Below are 18,427 nucleotides of genomic sequence, written 5' to 3' on the forward strand. Positions count from 1 at the left end.
CATTTGTAATTTTAAATTATTTCTTGTTTATCTGTTTTGGCGTCTTTAACTTCGATTGTTGTGGATGTAAATATCGCGAGATTTTTGCCGTGTTTTTCTCGGCCAATCACTGCCTTCACCGATAAACGTTCGGCCAATGAGGTGTCAGTTTGTTGTCGTACGGTTGCCAGGAGGGAAAAGCTGTGCTGCTGTTCGCGGGCTGTCGGAGCAGAGACAGTTATCATGGACGTGGACATGGTGGAGCCGAGCTGTGAGCAGAAACCGACAGAAAGCGCACTGAAGACGGGCACAGAAGCCGGGGAGAGTTCGTCGAAAAGCTCCGGCAGCGCCTACGAATTACCCTGGGTGGAAAAATACCGTCCGCTGAAGCTGAACGAGATCGTGGGGAATGAGGAGACGGTGAGCCGGCTGGAGGTGTTCGCCAGAGAGGGAAACGTCCCCAACATCATCATCGCAGGTCAGTTTGTGCAGGAACACGGAGGCGGTGGAAATACAGAGTCCAGAATAAAGTTGGTCCGCTTTGACAGCAGCACAGTCACTGCACGGTGAGCAGGGAGCTCCGGTTACCGGGACTCTGCAGGTCTGAAAACACTGAATCCAGCTCCTTGAAAAAAAGCCTCAGAAGGTTTTACATTTCATGTATAAAGCCTAAGATATGTCCCTTTTGACTTTGTCCACATCCTGACATCCTCTGCCACATTAAGGGAAACTTAACGTGTAATACTGAACAGCATCGTTTTACTTATGAAAGAGAGAAAAGGGAGAATTCACCGTTTTATTCACATCAGGACCACACTGAACCAGGAAGATCTACACCAAAACCCACTGCAGTTAGACATGACCCAGTAATGAAGTCAGGTCAGAGTGTGTGTTTCTATCCAGAGTGATTTACTGTTTGTTTCTCACTCACACAAACTCAAAGATAATCTATTAATCTGGACTAATCGATTAATCAACTAATCTTTTCAGATCTAGGCTCCTTTCTTCACAGCAAGTTGTGAAATACTTTGGTATCAAATCTGATCATTTGTGTGAAGAAAAAAAAGAAGAAATCTCTGTCTGTTGTGATCCAGGTCCTCCCGGCACAGGAAAGACCACCAGCATCCTGTGTTTGGCCCGAGCGCTGCTGGGAGCTTCCATGAAGGACGCCGTGCTGGAGCTCAACGCTTCAAATGACAGGTGAGGCCTCAACTGGAAATAACCTGATAAACAAAAACCCGACTCTCAGGAAAGCAGAGGACTGGCTTTCGTGCACGTTTGGTGTTGTGTCAGCTGGTGAGTGGATGATGACTGCTGCTGTTGTGTCTGTAGGGGAATCGACGTGGTGAGGAACAAGATCAAGATGTTTGCTCAGCAGAAAGTCACACTGCCCAAAGGACGACACAAGATCATCATCCTGGACGAAGCCGACAGGTGAGACGGTAGGAGCACGATCGGGTCCTGACTCTGGCTTTAACATTACAGAAGTCCGGGTCAGTGAGCTCAAGACAAATCAAAGAGGTCACCAGACAGTTAAAGGGACGAGAGAGACAGAAAACAGTTTGACTTTGTCTGATTTTGGCCTTTTTTACTTGTGGAATACTGGAAACTTTCACCTTTCCAGGCCTTTAAAAACCCTTCAGGTGATATCATGTCATGACAGCGTTGTCTCCATGTTTCCCTCCCTGCAGCATGACAGATGGAGCTCAGCAGGCTCTGAGGAGGATCATGGAGATCTACTCAAAGACAACGCGCTTCGCTCTCGCCTGTAATGCCTCAGATAAGATCATCGAGCCGATCCAGTCTCGCTGCGCTGTGTTGCGTTATTCCAAACTGACCGACGGACAGATCCTCGCCCGCCTGCAGGAGGTGGTGGAGAAGGAGCATCTGTCTGTGTCTGACGACGGGCTGGAGGCCGTTATCTTCACCGCCCAGGGAGACATGAGACAAGTGAGAGGAGGAGCCGAGAGTCTGGTTCTGGCCTCAGAGGCGTGTGGTCGTCCTGCTGACCCTGTTTTTGTGCTTCCAGGCGCTGAACAACCTGCAGTCCACCAACTCCGGCTTTGGCTACATCAACAGCGAGAACGTCTTCAAGGTGTGTGACGAGCCTCACCCTCTGCTGGTAAAAAGCATGCTGGGACACTGTGTGAAAGGGAGCATCGACGAGGCCTACAAGGTGGTGGAGCAGCTGTGGGCTCTGGGCTACTCTCCAGAGGACATTATCGGAAACATCTTCAGGGTCTGCAAGACCTACCAGATGGCCGAGTACCTCAAACTGGAGTTCATCAAGGTGAGCAGAACTCCGCCCCCTGACATGTTTGTTTTTTGTTAGAATAAAGGGTTAACTGTTTAGTTGCAACAGTAATGGACAGATTACTAGATCATGAAAATAATGGTTAGTTGCAGCTGTTTAATCATAAATTATTAAGGTCAGTTCTAAATCTCATTGTGTTGTAAATTTGTGCGTCTTTCCTTCAGGAGATCGGTTACACTCACATGCGGGTGGCTGAAGGCGTGAACTCCCTGCTGCAGATGGCTGGTCTGCTGGGTCGGCTCTGCAGCAAGACGGCGCCCCCTGCTGCCAGCTGAACCCCCCGACCCCCCACCCGCTGCTGCGTCCTCACAGTGCTGGACTCTGTCCTGGGTGAACGTTGTAGTTCACGCTTCTTCAGATGCTCTAAGCAGCACCTCAACCTGACGCCTGAGGAAAATGTTTGATTGGTTGTCTGTATCTGAGTTTACCTGTCGCACCTGTTCCAGTCCTCACAGCTGCCATTTTGTGTCTGTGGAAACAAAATGATGTACAAAAAAAAGAGAAATAAATCTTTTCATTAAATAGAGCTGACGTGTTTTGTTGATTTAAGTATCAGTGACACATTTTGAAGTTTGTTTCTCTGTGAAAATGTGACTGAAATTTACCTCCAGTTCAGAGAATCATGAAAGGTTTCGATGATGATTAAGACCAGTGACTTATTCACTTCACAGCCAACAGAGAAATCTGGAAAACAAACAGTTTTACAGATGCAGCCAGATGTGTTGACTTCTTATTTTTCAGTATTTTATTTTAAAGGTAAAACATTTATAAAACTTTTTTAATGTGGTATCCAAGGACAAATGTCATTCATAAACCTTATTTTAAATAAATTATACGATAAATCATAAATCATTTTTGAATACCAAACTTTATTTCGTTACAAACCTCGTTTACAGTAAAAGTCATGGAACAACATCTAGAGAGAACAAGCCTCAGTGTAACAGATCAGCTACTGACGCTTCAGTACAAATCTCCAAAGTAACAGTTGTAATAAATATTGACAGCAGTAACAGACAGTGAGTATATATAGAATAAAGAACTAAATATTCGCCTCGTCTACAGGTGACGTTAGAGCAACAGTTTGTGGGTGGGCCCTGCTGATCCGGGAAACGCCTCAGTGCTATGATCTAAGTACAGACTGGTCCTTTTACACGAAACTAAACCTTCATGTGCTTCTGAAAACAAAAACACCAGGACTCATTTCCTGCTCTGGAATCCGTTGTTGAGTCCTCCAGCAGGGGGCAGCAACACGACGCAGAGCAGAGCTTTCAACCCCTGGTTCAGCATCACCACCTGGGCCTACAGAGGCCACGCCCACACGAGCAGCACAAGCAGCAGGACTCTGACCCTCAGCTGCAGCTCATCCAATCAGCGGCGCACAGTCAGAGCATCACATCAAACCGCATCAGTCTGCGTGATGATCAGTAACCAACACGCTATCACTGCCCGGTGAAAACGGCTGTTTCTGTTTTCAGTTCAATCATTAGTGAAAAATGCTCCGTCACTTTGACTCAGCTAAACCCTGCAGACCGGATCCAGGCCAGAGGACCGAGAACTGGATCCGCAACAGCACAACGCACAGAGCTTAGGTTCGGTATTAGTCTATGTGGCGGTGTGTGTAACCCCCCATCTCCGAGAAGAGAGAGGCGGGTTCACCGCTGGACAACATCAGTTACTCACTACACCACTGCACAGTTTTCATGCCAATCTCCACAACGAGCATGCTGCCAACAGGCCGAGGAACAGAGAGCAGGCGGCTTCAGAAAGAAAAAACCCTGTAGATTAACAGAGAAGGAACGGAAGAGGTAACAGGTCAGGGCTGGTTTCAACATCTGCATCAGAGGATCGATCAGTAATTCACCTGGGAACGATTGGAAATCAGTTTATCAGAAATAACAGCAGCAGCCACTGCTGACACAATTCAAACTCAAAGTCCTGCTTCAGCATCTGAACATCTAAGACTCAAACATCCTGAAGCTGTCGTTTTAAATGTGTGTATGAAATAAACTGAGCTGAATGAAATCCTCAGTCTGAGTGAGTATCCGGTGTCACCACAGAGGAAACACTCACGTCAGGAAAAGTGTACCAATGAAAATATGAACACATGAAGAAACTGGTGGACACGGTCAGTCCCAGTTTGTGCCTCTAACGTTGTCACATCACACTCAGGTCACAGGACTAAGCTTCAGTTTTACTGACGGTTCTTTAACATCTGTCTGTTCTGAAGGATCTCCTGACTCCTCTGAGTCTGCTGCTGGATCACACATCTGTCACACATCTGCCACACATCTGTCGCACATCTGTCGCACATCTCTCTGCTCATTTTGGAAGTGAAAATATAAACGATCTCTGTCAGAACATGAATGAAAAATATCAGAGAGCAACATGATCATTAACAAACTTTTCATTTTGGTCCACATCATCTTCGTTTGGAACAGAAAACCGGATTCTAACCGTGTGTGGATGATTACCGAGCAGCGGTTAGTGATGTTAACCGGCGCTGTGACTGGTTTAAAGGCTGTCAGGTATGTTCAGAGAAACAGACGCTGTGACTGGAGTGTGATGATGAACAGGTGAGAGGAACAAACTGGGCCTAAAGCCTCTCATGTTTCTGAAAACGTTACTGAGACGAGCTTCTGTTTCTGATTCAAAGAGACGGACCGACAGCTCGTCGTTTAAAACCTGTCACAGATCATTCAGTCTTATTATCTGAGGGTTTCTTCATATTTGTTTTGCTGATGTAAAACTTGTCATCAAATTCCCCTGGATCCTCATGAAGAACGGAACTTGAGGGAAAAGAACCGGATGTAAAGATTATTCTGAAATAAACCGTTGGGTTTGGTGAAATATTCCTTTAAGGTTACTGTAACTTTACAAGTCGGAAAAAAAAGGTTTGTCTTTTTCAGAAACTAGTTCCATATCAACCAACAGCACCACCATGAACAACTATCAGAACAAAGTTACATCTACAGCGTCACCATGGCAACCGTTTGGCTCCAGAGAGGAGGGGAACTACAGACCACCGTCAGCATCCTAAAGAGCGAAGGATAACGGAGCCAACATGGCGGACGCAGGTCAAATCTACACTCCCTAAACTCAGCGGGAAGATATCTGAGCGTCTCTACGTTAAATGATGTTAGTGACCTTTTCATTAATTTGGGAAGAACGTGTACAGTAAAACAGCAGGACTGTGTGGCTGCGCCGTCAGGTTCAGGTCAACACAGCATGTGAGGGGAGGGACAAGGAACAGTCCTATGCGCTCATTTCAATGGTGTCTGGTGCTGTATGCTCCGGGCTGGTGGTGTTAGCGCCCTCTGGCAGTGTGTTGGTGGTACTGCGGCTCCGGACGCCGTCGGTGGAGCCAACGCTGGAGGCCGAGTGGGTCCTGGAGCGAACCAGCCGGGTCATACCTGCTGTGGGCACTGGGGGGCGACACAGAGACACGAGCGAGTTGTGAATAACAGAATGCATCCTCGCGCTGCTGGTTCAGGTGTGTGGGTAACCTGCTCGTTGGACAGCGGGTCATTTCAGACGTCACTGTCCAACCAGCGCGAGCTGATTTGAATCGTCGTCGCTGCGGCTGAGCGGCTGGATTCAAACCTGATGGTGGTGAGTCTGAGGCTCCGTTCACACCGCAGGTAAAAATGTTCCAGCTGCTCTGAGCCACATTTTACCACAGGAACCAAAACCACAAACGCTGCACACATCAACGTGCAGATCAGGATTAATCAGCGTTTTGATCCCAGTAAAATCATCTTCCATCACAGACCTGAGCCACACACGTTAAAGTGTTTCCTGCCACAGGAACTTAATGACCCATAGCCTAATGTGTTTCCACCGCACTGCCGCTGCTTCAGTTCCTGGAGCTACAGTTCAGCCCTCCTCAGGAGGTCAGACCTAACTGTCCCTGGATCCCTTGGGGGGATGGAAAGCAGCAGCTAACTGGAAACAATGGGGCACTAACAACAGTTAGCTAAGCACTACAGGGAGGTGTGTTAAAGTACAGGTGATGTTCTGATGCAGAGCATCTGATGTGTGATTTGATGCTGTAATTCCAGCAGATTATATTGAAAATAATCAGTAGTTGCGGCCCTGCATTTATTCCACTGCTGTCTGTCCAACAACTGAACTCAACGACCAAACAAGGTTAAAAAATATGTTCTTTGTCACGTTCTAACAGCATTTGTCCAACACTGCATCTGACAGAACCTAGAACCAGAGTCTAACAGGTTCTCACGCCCTCGTGCTACAGAAGGTTCCAGGTTTGGGGACGTCACATTCCCAAAGAGGGAAAAGACTTTTAACTTGAACAAAACAGATTCAGCATCATCTGCTACTGTTCCTCCTCTCATCACTGTCACGTCGTGTGTGTGTGTGTGTGTGTGTGTGTGTGTGTGTGTGTGTGTGTGTGTGTGTGTGTGAGACACGAGCAGCAGCTGAGCATCGAGCCTGGACGGCTGCAGTGTGAACGGAGCTGAAGTGTTGGCATGCAGCACGGCCTGCTGGTCACTTTCACTGCAGGGGAAAAAATCAGTGTGATCAGCTGATCAACGGCATGCAGACACACACAAAGACACACACACACACAAGGGAAAGGACTAACAACAGATAACAGAGAAACAAAGATGGAAACGGAGGGCGGTCAGGAGGGGGAGGGGTTTAGGATTCTGGTTGAAATCCTGATACCTGATTGGCTGCTCAGGTGGTTTAATACAACATGAGGGACTGGAAGAAACAAGGACAGAGTGGGAGAGAGAGAAAGGAAGGAGGACAGGTTGAGAAATAACTAGTTTTAAATATAGAATACACACACACACACACACAAACCATTTATTTGTGTGTTCAGGAAATCCAACTGCTTCATATGCTGTTGTACAACACTGCACACTGCTACTTACAGTTAGTGAGGTAGGGCTGGACACACACACACACGCACGCACGCACGCGCGCACACACACACACACACACACACACACACACACACACGAGCAGCAGCTTTAAAGGTCCATTCCCAGTTTAAATTTACGTAATTCTGCTAATGAATGAATGAATGAATGAATGAATGAATGAAATAATAAACACTTGTTTGTTAGAGAAAAAGAAAATGAAATCGACACCACATTCACAGTGGTTAGGACATATAACGGGATCATGTTAACGTCAGGGCAGAAACATGGGAGAGACAGTGATCCTGCACTTCCAGCTACATGTAAGGAATCACTGATACTCACTGTAGCCCATCCCCTGCACAAAATACTTGAAGGCCTCTGCGAGTTTTCCAGGCTGAGGAAAGAAAACCACACAGTCCAGTCAGAACGAAGCGTAAGTATAAAACTGATCATCCGTTATCTTCAAAGAGCCGTGTGACAAACACAGCGTCTGACTGACTGACAAAGAACATAATGATGCTGAATAATACGGAGTTCACAGGTAAATCTGGTAAACAGTGGTTCAGTAACTGAGACGGACAGACTTTAAGTTCCTGACACCAACGTTTGTGTTTGTTCTGTAAAAAGTGTTATTGGCCTCTGCACCTGTCCTGCTGACACGGGCATACACACGAACATGTCAATACTGTTTTAAGACTTGAAAAGTGTGAACACATTACAGAGTGAATGGCTCAGACTCACCTGCACCACCTGAGGAAGTCCTCCACAGTCTGCCATCTAGCAGAGAGACAAATAACACAACATCTGCTGAGAACACAATCCCATGGAGGGTACGACCACAACTCAAACTTATTCTCACTTTACATTTGAACTGTTATCAAATCCAAAACCAAACATGCTACACCTGCTAAACACGGCGTCACTCCCAAATTCACGGACAGGTGTGTCCACAGTTGGCCAGAATTCAGCTAAAGGTAGGACTGTGAGTTACAGGAGACAGAGACAGACCAGCACGGACAGAGAGACGCAGACGGAAAGACAGACTGGTACCTTGAGCAGGGTGGTCTTGGTGGGGTTAAGTCTGGAGTTACACTCCACCTGCAGGGCAAAGCAACACACACACACACACACTGTAGTTACAACAATGTGACATCACATACTGGCTGTTGTTATGGAAACAGTGCAGACACTCACCACAGCATCAACAGCAGGCGACGTGTCTCCAACCACCAGCAGAGCAGGACACCTGAGACAGACAGACACACACACAGGATTCAGACTGAGTAACAGGAAGTGTCAGCAGAAATCAGACATGTTGGTGATATGTTACGGTGCTGAAATCAGACAGGAGGTACCTGAGTGTGGTGACCGAGTTTTCGTTCAGACCAGGGACCGGCCGCTCCATCTGCAACTCAGTACGACTAACAAGCACACACAGTAACACACATGCACACACACACCAACACAGCTTTGTCATATCATCAGCTTTTAAGTTGACAGTGAACTTGTTAGCAAACTATTGTGTGTTTACACATTTACACATCCACAGCTGCTGCTGCTGAAGACAACGGTCCAACAGCAACACTGTGTCTGGACAGATGGACAACGAGGGGAGGACAGTAAAGACGAGGGCAGCTGCAGATTCTCTGTGGCTTCATCTACTTTCACACTGTCCGTGTTCTCATTTTTTCGTCCCTGTGAGGGACACAGGTTGTCCCACAGTCTGTGGTGTCGTACCTGTCGTAGCTGCTGTAGAACATAGCCAGGTTGTCCTGGGGTATATCCTGAGAGATGTGCAGTCTGTACGTCTGGATGATCTCCTTATTCTCCGTTAACTCATCCTACAAACACAGTTAGCGGCTCAGTAGAGACTCATCAGCTGACAGAGGTGATACTTATAAAACAACGCAGTGCGTCTCTGTCTCTGTTTGTCCTCACAGTGCTGAAGTGGTGTCCCATGATGATGTCGACCAAGTTGCTCGTCCAGCCGCTCAGCTGTAGGAACAAAGCACATTTTAACATGATGTTTCAGTTTATACTCATCAGCAGACAATCCCAGCTGCTTTCACCTTTCACTCTGCAGCCGACAGTGCAAACTGTTAGAATTGGGTTTTGGTTCGAGTTAGGCATTCAGTTTTTATGGTTTAGGGTTCGGGGCTAGGGAATGCATCACGTTAATGACCGTCCTCACAAAGACATCTGTACGAACGTGTGTGTGTGTGTGTGTGTGTGTGTGTTACCTTAGAGGCAGCCCAGTCCACCCAGCCTTTGGCACAGGGGTCAATGTTGATCAGGACTAAACCCTCCACCAGACTGGGCTCATTCAGCTGAAAGACAACGGCATTCATCGTCACCATCATCAGCCGCTCTTATTAGCAGCAGCAGCAGGACGTGATGTGACAGGAAGGAGACAGTTGACATTAACTGAGCTTTAACGAGCTTTTGAATGGTGGAGTAGTGTTTCCAAGTTGCTCCAGGATTCAAACCAGCAACCCTCCAGTCACAGTGTGTCCTGTCACAGCCTCTGTCTGAGCTTCTCCACAATTCAACTCAATCCATGAAGTGTGTTCACTTACAGCCAGTTTGGTGAGGATGTAGGCTCCAGCTCCAACCCCGATACCCATCACACTCTTCACCCTGAGGACAACACACACACACCAGGGTGAATTAGTTCCTGCTAAAAAACACCCATCATGCATTTCATTTCAAGGAAGACAGCAGACTCACTGTAGCTGTGTGAGGACAGACGGCAGCATCTCAGCCAGCTCATCCATGGTGGGGTACTGGTACCTGCACACACGCACACACAACACAACACACACACAACTCACTTTTGCACTGATGCTCTGGAAGCAGTTGAGTAATTTCACCATAATTATATATGAATATTATAATTATATAATATTATATGAAGACAGAGAGCACACGGAGTGGCTTTTATATCAGTTCATTTAAACCTGTGTTTGAATATTTTAAAGGAGAAGACGGAATAAAAACATAGTCCAGCATCATGTCTTCAACTGGAGTCCAACTGGTTTAACATGTTGTCCAACTGGGGCTAATATCATTTATGTAAATATCTTGAATACAAAGCTGACAAACATACAAACAAATATCCGACATCTAAACTGCAGGTAAAGGTTCAACATCAATGTTCAACATGTCGCCTGAAACTAAAAGGTGACGCGTTGCCTTGTAGAGTTTTTGTTCAACCTGCTGACCCACAGTACTGTAAATATTTCTTTGGCCACTTGGAGGCAGCAGAAAAAAAACACAAAACAGAGAAATCCTCATGTTTTTAGTTGATATGGTGAGCTTGTTTAGAATTTATTTACAACACACCCAGGATTCAACGGTGACAACTTTGTCTCAAAGAACAACAACAAATCACGTCTGAGCCTGGAGGTAACACTGGTGCACGTTACCCAGTGGAAAATAACAAGGGACAGGTGTGTGTGTGTGTGTGTGTGTGTGTGTGTGTGTGTGTGTGTGTCTGTGTGTGTGTGTGTGTGTCTGTGTGTGCGTGTGCGTGTGTGTGTGTGTGTGTGTGTGTGTGTGTGTGTGTGTGTGTGTGTGTGTGTGTCTGTGTCTGTGTCTGTGTGTGCGTGTGTGTGTGTGTGCGTGTTACCCGGTGGGGAATATGGGAGCGTTCTCCTGCTGTCCTGGAGCATCAACATGCAGAACTGAAAAATGCTGTGTCACTTCCTGCATGTCCTCGTAGTTAAACAGACTGTTGAAACAAGACTTATCTACACACACACACACACACACACATTATTTAATAATACCTTTTTCAGCTTCACAGAATGTAAAACAGAACGTATCAACAAAAAAAATGAATGAAGTCCATGTGTTTACACACATGCTGTATAATGACTGTAAATGTGTGTGAGGGTTTACTCACGGTTAAGTCCGATGTCATGGTAGGTGAGGATTGTGGGTCGGTTGCCCTTAGCAACGCCCCTCATGGTAACGTGCAGCACACCGTGGGCTGTCTCCACATCGTGCTCCTGAACAACAACACAGAGAACAACACATAAACATCATCCTGTCAGCATCCACATCAAACACTCCAGCAGGATCTTCACACGGGGCGTGTACCAGCTGGGCCTCTCCCGCTTCAACTTAACATGAGTAAAGGAATCAGTAACACGTGATATCCCACAAAAAGTCAACAGCTCACGATTTCAGGATTTTGTGTTCTTTCAAACAACTGAAGACAAAAAAATTCCTCCCCAAGCAGCAGCAGCAGGATACTGGAAGACATGAAGAAATATTCGGTCAGGAATCATCAGAAGCTGCTTCATCGTCTTCATTCTTGTTTGTATTTCCAACCAACGACAGAGGAAAGTGCCAGAGAAGAACAGGACATCCACTGTGCACACGAACACACCACATTTTAATTCTGGGACGTGGTTCGGCTGGTTCACGTGTTTAGAAATCAGAATGTGGAAAGATGTGATTTCATGTGAAACAGCAGCGTGGCCACCCCCAGTATTATCTGCTGTGTCTGTATCAGCTTATTACAGGCTGAAAAATGGACGGGTGAATGGTTTCATATGTTCATAGGCTGAGGTGTTATCCTGTTAGTAATCCTGTTAATGAACCGACCATGGAAAGACCTGACGATCCTTTTAATGGCTCCTCGGCTTCTTCACATTCGTGTGCACGCTTTTTCTACAATCAGGATTTTATATCATACAACAGAAACACAATACATACATGTGAGCAGTTAAAACAGCTAAGTGCCTGCCTGCTAACAGTGTGTATGCAGTTAAAAAAGGTGAGGAGGCTAAGCAGCTAATCAGCTAGATCCTGGCAAAGCATGACTCAGGAGAGCAGGCTAATGAACGGCTAACCGGCTAACTCACCACCCCAACTCCTAAAGAACAGGAGATCTGGTGCAATTCCAGAGAGTCAGACATCCTGACACAAGAAAGGAGGAGGAAGACAGAGGAGACTTTAAGAGAGCATTAAAGTTTGAAGGTTTCACAGACAGATAACAGGAAAGAGAAAAATGTTTCAGAGAGGACAGAGACAGAGAGGTCAGAGGAGACAGAAGGAGAGACAGAGGTCGGCCTTGCTGTCATTTAGTCTTCTGTCAAGTGAAAGAAGAAAGAGAAAGTGGGGGCGGCGTGATTGGATCAGGAGGAATAATCTCTTGTGTCACTGGCTGAGAGCCGTAAGGTCCAAACAGCCAATCACAGTTTGTCGCCGTTCTTTCATCCTTCATCACGGTTTGGTCTTGATTTCTCTCCAGCTCCGTCCACTCCTTCCTCTCCTCTGATGTGTGACGTCTCTCATTCCACAGGGAAATCAAATTCCACCAATCACAAAATAAAAATCGTAAAACACGATAAGGAAACGATATCTCAGTCACCTGAGACATCAGGGTACTTTTAATTAGAGTTTTCTCCCCCACTGTTCAGACGGATATAAAAAAATATTATGTTAAGTGTGGTGATGTTTTACTTCTTGTTTGCCGAGAGGACATACAGAACAACAGTCAGACCTCCACAGCCAAACATTCTATGCAAACAGTGTTCTGCATATACAGAGTTTATTTGTCCACATCACTGAGATTCAGTTGTAGAAATGCCGACTCTGACCTGACTCTGACCTGACTCTGACCTGACTCTGACCTGACTCTGACCTGACTCTGACCTGACTCTGACCTGACTCAGCTCCTGAACGAACTGTTGTTTTTCGGCCGACTGCTGAACAGAGGTGGGTGATATGGATTCACAGTCACTGACAGGATGTTTTGGAGGAACAGACAGAGGCCGAGCTGTGACTCTGTGATCAGTCATCGATGTAAACTGACCTGCTGTAATGACGTTAGCTCTGCTGATCAGTGTCTGTGTGTTCAGCTGGCAATGATCCGTCTACCTTCAGGCTAGGGTTTGAACACTTGTGCTGCTCTGAGTACGTGGTGTTTTCTTTAGACGTGACCTCCTGAACACGCCTGAACTGTTTCGCTCCTCTTTTCCTAAACTGTAAGAATTCAGAGGATTCTGCTCTGATTAATTATCATCATCATCTCCGCTCAGTCAGACAGATCCTGGTGCTTCTCATTACATAGTCTTTTTTTCTGAAGCTTGAATGTCATAAAAACCACATCCCTCTTACTTTCACTCGTGTTCTGCTGTTGTAAACAGTCATGATGTAAATACATCAGCATGTTGTTATATCATTACTATTATATGACAAATGTTTCATCACAAAGACATTTATGCTTAAACTGTAATGAAATCTTCCTCTGTAATCTGCTCTGAGTTGAGTTTACTGAACTTACCTGACAGTCGAAGTCCTGGAGATTTCTCCCATTCTGAAGAGACAGAGAGAAATTCTTCAATCATTAATTGCTGTGAATTTTTTCCAGAAATAAAGTTTTTATCTGTGAATGCATTTTCATCAAATGTCTCTGTGTTCACACCATCAAAACATTTGGAAAACAACTGTAAGTGGAAATTTAACATGAACTAACTCAAGGTGGGATGATGAAGGTCAACATGGAGGAAAAACACCTTTTTGTTCTTATATGAAATTTCTTACATGTTTACAGTTATTCAGTAAATCTGTTCAAATAAAAGATCGAGCTTCGTTCTTGTTAACTCAGCTCATTGTGCTGCAGGAAACCACAGGTCACTTGGGTCTTTTGGTATTGATTTTTTTTCCTGAACAGCACATTGGGTGAAGCCGTAAACATCCACCTTACTCAGCAGCACCTGAACAACAGCCACGACCCAGGTTAAGCCCCGCCCCCTCACCTGTCCTGTCAGGAGTGGTTTGATCTCAGTCAGCTGGACATCGTGAAGCTCCTCCATCATAGGACCGCTGTACTGCCAGGCAACTTTGAGACAGACTGACAGACGAATTAAGATAAGACACAAACACAGACTGATCTATTATATATTCACAACATCACTGACACTCGTGTGTGGGTAAAATGCAGAGATTCATGTCCCCAGTTGTGGGACAATAAAGGAATAAACTGACACACACAGTGGCAGAGACAAAACAGACGCCTGAAACATCCATCGTTCACATTATACAGACCGAAGAATTAGTCATTAGTCATTAGTTTAGTTTAATAATTAGTCATTGACACAGTGTCCAGGCTGCCCTGGCTGAAAAAGACTATGGAAAAGTCTGAACCGAGGTTCATGTGTAAATTAAGACCTAAAAAATTCAGCTTTACTAACTACTTTAATTTAAGCTTAGTTCTGAATTTTAGACGTTTTGAGACTTTTTGGTTCCTGACAACACCCCATTCACACTAATATAATAATCATTTGACTCAAAAACCAGAATGATCTTTGCTTCTATCACCCAGCTCTGCCACCTGCCTGTCTGCCTGTCTGTCTGTCTGCCTGCCTGTCTGTCTGCCTGTCTGCCTGTCTGTCTGTCTGCCTGTCTGCCTGTCTGTCTGTCTGCCTGTCTGCCTGTCGGTCTGCCTGCCTGTCTGCCTGTCTGTCTGTCTGCCTGTCTGCCTGTCTGTCTGTCTGCCTGTCTGCCTGTCGGTCTGCCTGCCTGTCTGTCTGTCTGCCTGTCTGCCTGTCTGTCTGTCTGCCTGTCTGCCTGTCTGCCTGTCTGCCTGTCTGCCTGCCTGTCTGTCTGCCTGTCTGCCTGCCTGCCTGTCTGCCTGTCTGCCTGTCTGTCTGCCTGTCTGCCTGCCTGTCTGTCTGCCTGTCTGCCTGTCTGCCTGCCTGTCTGTCTGCCTGTCTGCCTGCCTGTCTGTCTGTCTGCCTGTCTGCCTGTCTGCCTGCCTGTCTGTCTGCCTGTCTGCCTGCCTGTCTGTCTGCCTGTCTGTCTGCCTGTCTCTCTGTGTGTGGTCTGTCAAACTGAGTTACCCAACTGTGTGAATCTAATGGAAACAGCCAGTGATCTCTCATTGGCAACAAGCCATCCAGTTACGTGTGTGTGTGCGTGTGTGTGCGTGTGTGTGCGTGTGTGTGTGTGTGTGTGTGTGTGCGTGTGTGTGTGTGTGCGTGTGTGTGTGTGCGTGTGTGTGTGTGTGTGTGTGCGTGTGTGTGTGTGCGTGTGTGTGCGTGTGTGTGTGTGTGTGTGTGTGTGCGTGGGCAGACAGGTTGGGTAACAGTGTTTCAGTAAAGTGCTTTGGATGGATGCTGCGCTTCCTGCAGGCGATCTGGATTTGACCCAAACCGATAACGGACTGACTGTGAAGCTGCAGCAGCCGGATCAGATCACACACAGGTCGGAGCACGAAACGCACTGTGACTGTTAAAACTGCTAAAATCCAACATCAGCTGTACAAAACCTTACTGGAGGTGAAAAGAAGAAGCTAAATTGAGCAGCGTGTGAAATGCAGCGGAGTCCATGCAGACAGAAACCACGGTGCTTATCTTGAGGTAACTCAGCTGGTAGAGAAATTACTGCTTCGTATGTCAAGGAGCTGAAGAAAGAACCTGCACACAAACGATCTGAAACATGGCTTCTGCCAAACAACCAGATTTCTCTATGGTGCATGTAAACACCATATTCAGACCATAATCAAACCCAGACACTAATGTGTGCTTTTAGCTTATCTGGGGATGTGATGTGAACATAGTGTGGTACCATCGCAGGTTCTGTTGGTCTGTGTTGGTGGAGATGTGCCTTCGACTCCTCCAAACCCCCAAAATCTGCCATTTATAACTGAGTCCCAACACAGCAGAGATTGATCAGACACCTGCATCAGGTGTTTACATCCCACGCTACCCTGGTCTATGAGTTCTGGTTTCTCTGAAGCAGAATAAAGGCTTGTTCACACATAACCAGGATACTTCTGTAGGTTTCCAGTTTCCAGTATGGACAATAAGACCTAGAACTGTGTAATATTACTTCACATTTTCAGTACCTCCAAGCAGTTTATCACAATAATCTCTAAGTGGCAAAACATGGATGGAATAACCAATTAAAACGATTAATACATTTAAGTTCACGTTTTGTTAAAATGTTCTCTAGCTCATTCTGAGCTGGTGATTTTCCCACATCCTGCAGCAGCAATAGTTTGACTCAAGCTCCACAAAGACGGACTGAACAGCCTAATGCAGCTAAATCCACTGTCACAACAATCCCACTTTTAGTTTAGAGGCGTAGAACGTCTCCTGACAGCCGCAGTCACACACAGAAACAATTCATAACTAACTATCTTTTGGGGAAACTGCTCAAAACAGACATCTGGAAAAACCTGACCTGAAGTGTGCATGTAAACACACTCTATAACACATGCAGACCTTTTATATTATTTTGCTGAAAGAAAAGTTTTTGGTTATTTATGTAATCTGCATTTCATTTATTCTTTGGTGAAGCCTCTGAGCATGAGCTTCCCCCGGGGAAGGCACAGAGAGCATCTACCCGTTTTCTCTCTTCAGCACAGTTGCACAGTTACAGTTGCTGTTACTGTTGCTGGTATTTGGCAATAGTTTAGTATATATACTGGGAAGTGTGGTCCTCATCTTCTACACAACACAACACCCAGGACACATGTAAACACACTGACTGTAAAACCGAAAGACAAGATTTGGATGGAGATGAGAGAGGAAACATGAAGACGACATTTTGTTCCGCAGTCATTCGTCATTTTTCAGAAACACTTAATGAACTGAATGAATTAAAAACACATCGACTGCAACAACAATCGTTAGCTGGAGCCTGCTCAGATACGAGGTTGTGTTTCCATGTTGAACTGAGTGTTCCGATGCTCCTGGCTCTGCTGTCCGCCCACACACACACACACACACGCACACGGGCACGCACGCATGCACGCACACACGCACACACACACGCACACGGGCACGCACGCACACGCACGCACAGGCACACGGGCACACACACACTCAGAGCAAAGACCCAGGAATCTGCAGATGAGCTCACGGTAAACGCTGCCTAATTAATGAGCTGGGATGCTAATGTAAGCTCCAGACGGACAGCTTAGGCTTAGCAACTGTTGCTACGGGAGACCTCGTTTGTTACACGCGCGCGCGCGCGCACACACACACACACACACACACACACACACACACACACACACACACACACACACACACCTGTAACCAAATACACCACCGCCATAGAAGATATCCTCACGAGGAGCGGACACCAACCTTTTTATCCGAACTAACTTAGTTCAGTTACTAGTCAACACACACACACACAACTAACCTAACAGCTCACTTGACCGTTAGCTGGCTAATTAGCTAACTAGCTAGTTAGTAGATTAGTAGTCGTTCCAGCAGCTGCTGAACCGAACTGAACGTTACTCACCGGCACGAGCTCCAGAAGCTACTCAAGTTATCCCTTTAAATCCAGCGACTAGTTAAACTGGTTAGCTAACTGGTTAGCTGACCGGTTAAGCGTCGGAGCGGCGCTGAGCTGGTCGCGAGGCTGCTCTCCGTCTGGGCTCACAGTCGGCAGCACGCGGACCGTGACGGGCGGAGCTACGTCAACGTAAACAACAGGTCGCTCGTTCCGCGGTCACGAGACCACCCACCAAAATCACAGCAGGTGTGGAGGTTTACCTGAGAGGCGCGGAGAAACCTCAGTCTGCACCGCGGACAGGCTGGATGAACACTTCCACTTTAACTCTAATGACTTTTTTATTAATTTGGGTGAAGCGACCCTTTAATGTGTGTGTGTGTGTGTGTGTGTGTGTGTGTGTGTGTGTGTGTGTGTGTGTGTGTGTGTGTGTGTGGTTTCCACTTTAACGTGGGTGTGATGGAAAGTTAACTCGTGAAGAAGCCAGATGGGATGCTTTTTATTCTGGTTTTCCGGCAGGAGGAGAAACGAAAGCGTCAACGATGCTGGCAGCGTTTCTGAAAAAAAATAAAAATAAACTTTAGTGGTCACGTGAACTTGGATTTCAGTTACACAGACAAACTGTGATTTAAAATGAACTTTAATTAACTTGTGGGCTGAACATCATCCAGCCTGAGGTAACTGGTAGTTTGTAGAACTAAACTGTGTTCGTGGGTCACCACGGTGGAATAGTGGAAAGTAGGTCAGCAGTAGCGGGAGCAGTATTTTTTTTTACAGGAACTTAAAGAGAGACACACAAAGGCTGGAACAACAGCGATTCACGCTGTTCCTCAGGTGAGAAGCCTCCAGGAGGCTGGGTGTGATAATGAGGAGAAAATCTCTGCAAATGGAAAAAAGAACTGTGAGATATTCTCTGGTCATGTTTTCTCAGTTGGTCCAGACTGAAATGTGTCATAGAATATTGGACGGATTGTTCATGGTGCCC

The 18,427-nt window shown here is 46.2% G+C and overlaps 2 protein-coding genes across 3 annotated transcripts; one reads left to right on the plus strand and one right to left on the minus strand.

Annotated features, from left to right (window-relative positions):
• The first annotated feature begins 185 nt into the window (after positions 1-185).
• On the plus strand, positions 186-2,819 carry rfc2 (replication factor C (activator 1) 2). Its single transcript, XM_041046269.1, has 6 exons — positions 186-457; positions 1,074-1,179; positions 1,312-1,413; positions 1,671-1,929; positions 2,009-2,269; positions 2,458-2,819. The coding sequence occupies exons 1-6, from the start codon at positions 223-225 to the stop codon at positions 2,566-2,568; spliced, it is 1,074 nt and encodes a 357-aa protein (XP_040902203.1). The 5' UTR covers positions 186-222; the 3' UTR covers positions 2,569-2,819.
• Positions 2,820-3,151: 332 nt separating this feature from the next.
• Positions 3,152-17,598, minus strand: LOC121195332 (protein NDRG3-like). 2 transcript variants are annotated; one of them, XM_041058755.1, is made up of 16 exons: positions 17,452-17,598; positions 13,953-14,047; positions 13,478-13,510; positions 11,087-11,192; positions 10,811-10,931; positions 9,910-9,972; positions 9,759-9,819; positions 9,423-9,509; positions 9,121-9,177; positions 8,920-9,023; positions 8,538-8,603; positions 8,377-8,428; positions 8,233-8,280; positions 7,924-7,959; positions 7,525-7,576; positions 3,152-5,715 (listed from the first exon to the last, which is right to left on the minus strand). In XM_041058755.1, the coding sequence occupies exons 2-16, from the start codon at positions 14,010-14,012 to the stop codon at positions 5,546-5,548; spliced, it is 1,116 nt and encodes a 371-aa protein (XP_040914689.1). In that variant the 5' UTR covers positions 14,013-14,047; positions 17,452-17,598; the 3' UTR covers positions 3,152-5,545. The 2 variants fall into 2 exon arrangements, with proteins under 2 accessions (XP_040914689.1, XP_040914698.1); XM_041058764.1 differs by having other exon boundaries at positions 13,953-14,035; positions 17,452-17,576.
• Between the last annotated feature and the right edge of the window lie 829 nt (positions 17,599-18,427).

The sequence above is a fragment of the Toxotes jaculatrix genome, chromosome 2 (genome assembly GCF_017976425.1).
Source record: "Toxotes jaculatrix isolate fToxJac2 chromosome 2, fToxJac2.pri, whole genome shotgun sequence".
Classification (NCBI taxonomy): Eukaryota; Metazoa; Chordata; class Actinopteri; family Toxotidae; genus Toxotes; species Toxotes jaculatrix.

What these genes read in the sequence shown, in the direction of transcription:
- LOC121195332 (XM_041058755.1), bottom strand. Translation starts at nt 14,012, where the DNA reads ATGATGGAGGAGCTTCACGATGTCCAGCTGACTGAGATCAAACCACTC. An exon ending in TCCAGGACTTCGACTGTCAG is followed by an intron (nt 11,193 to 13,477) that starts GTAAGTTCAGTA and finishes GTTGTTGTTCAG; the next exon opens with GAGCACGATGTGGAGACAGC. An exon ending in TCTGTCCTCACACAGCTACA is followed by an intron (nt 9,820 to 9,909) that starts GTGAGTCTGCTG and finishes TGTTGTCCTCAG; the next exon opens with GGTGAAGAGTGTGATGGGTA.
- rfc2 (XM_041046269.1), top strand. Translation starts at nt 223, where the DNA reads ATGGACGTGGACATGGTGGAGCCGAGCTGTGAGCAGAAACCGACAGAA. An exon ending in CCCCAACATCATCATCGCAG is followed by an intron (nt 458 to 1,073) that starts GTCAGTTTGTGC and finishes GTTGTGATCCAG; the next exon opens with GTCCTCCCGGCACAGGAAAG. An exon ending in TCAAACTGGAGTTCATCAAG is followed by an intron (nt 2,270 to 2,457) that starts GTGAGCAGAACT and finishes TCTTTCCTTCAG; the next exon opens with GAGATCGGTTACACTCACAT.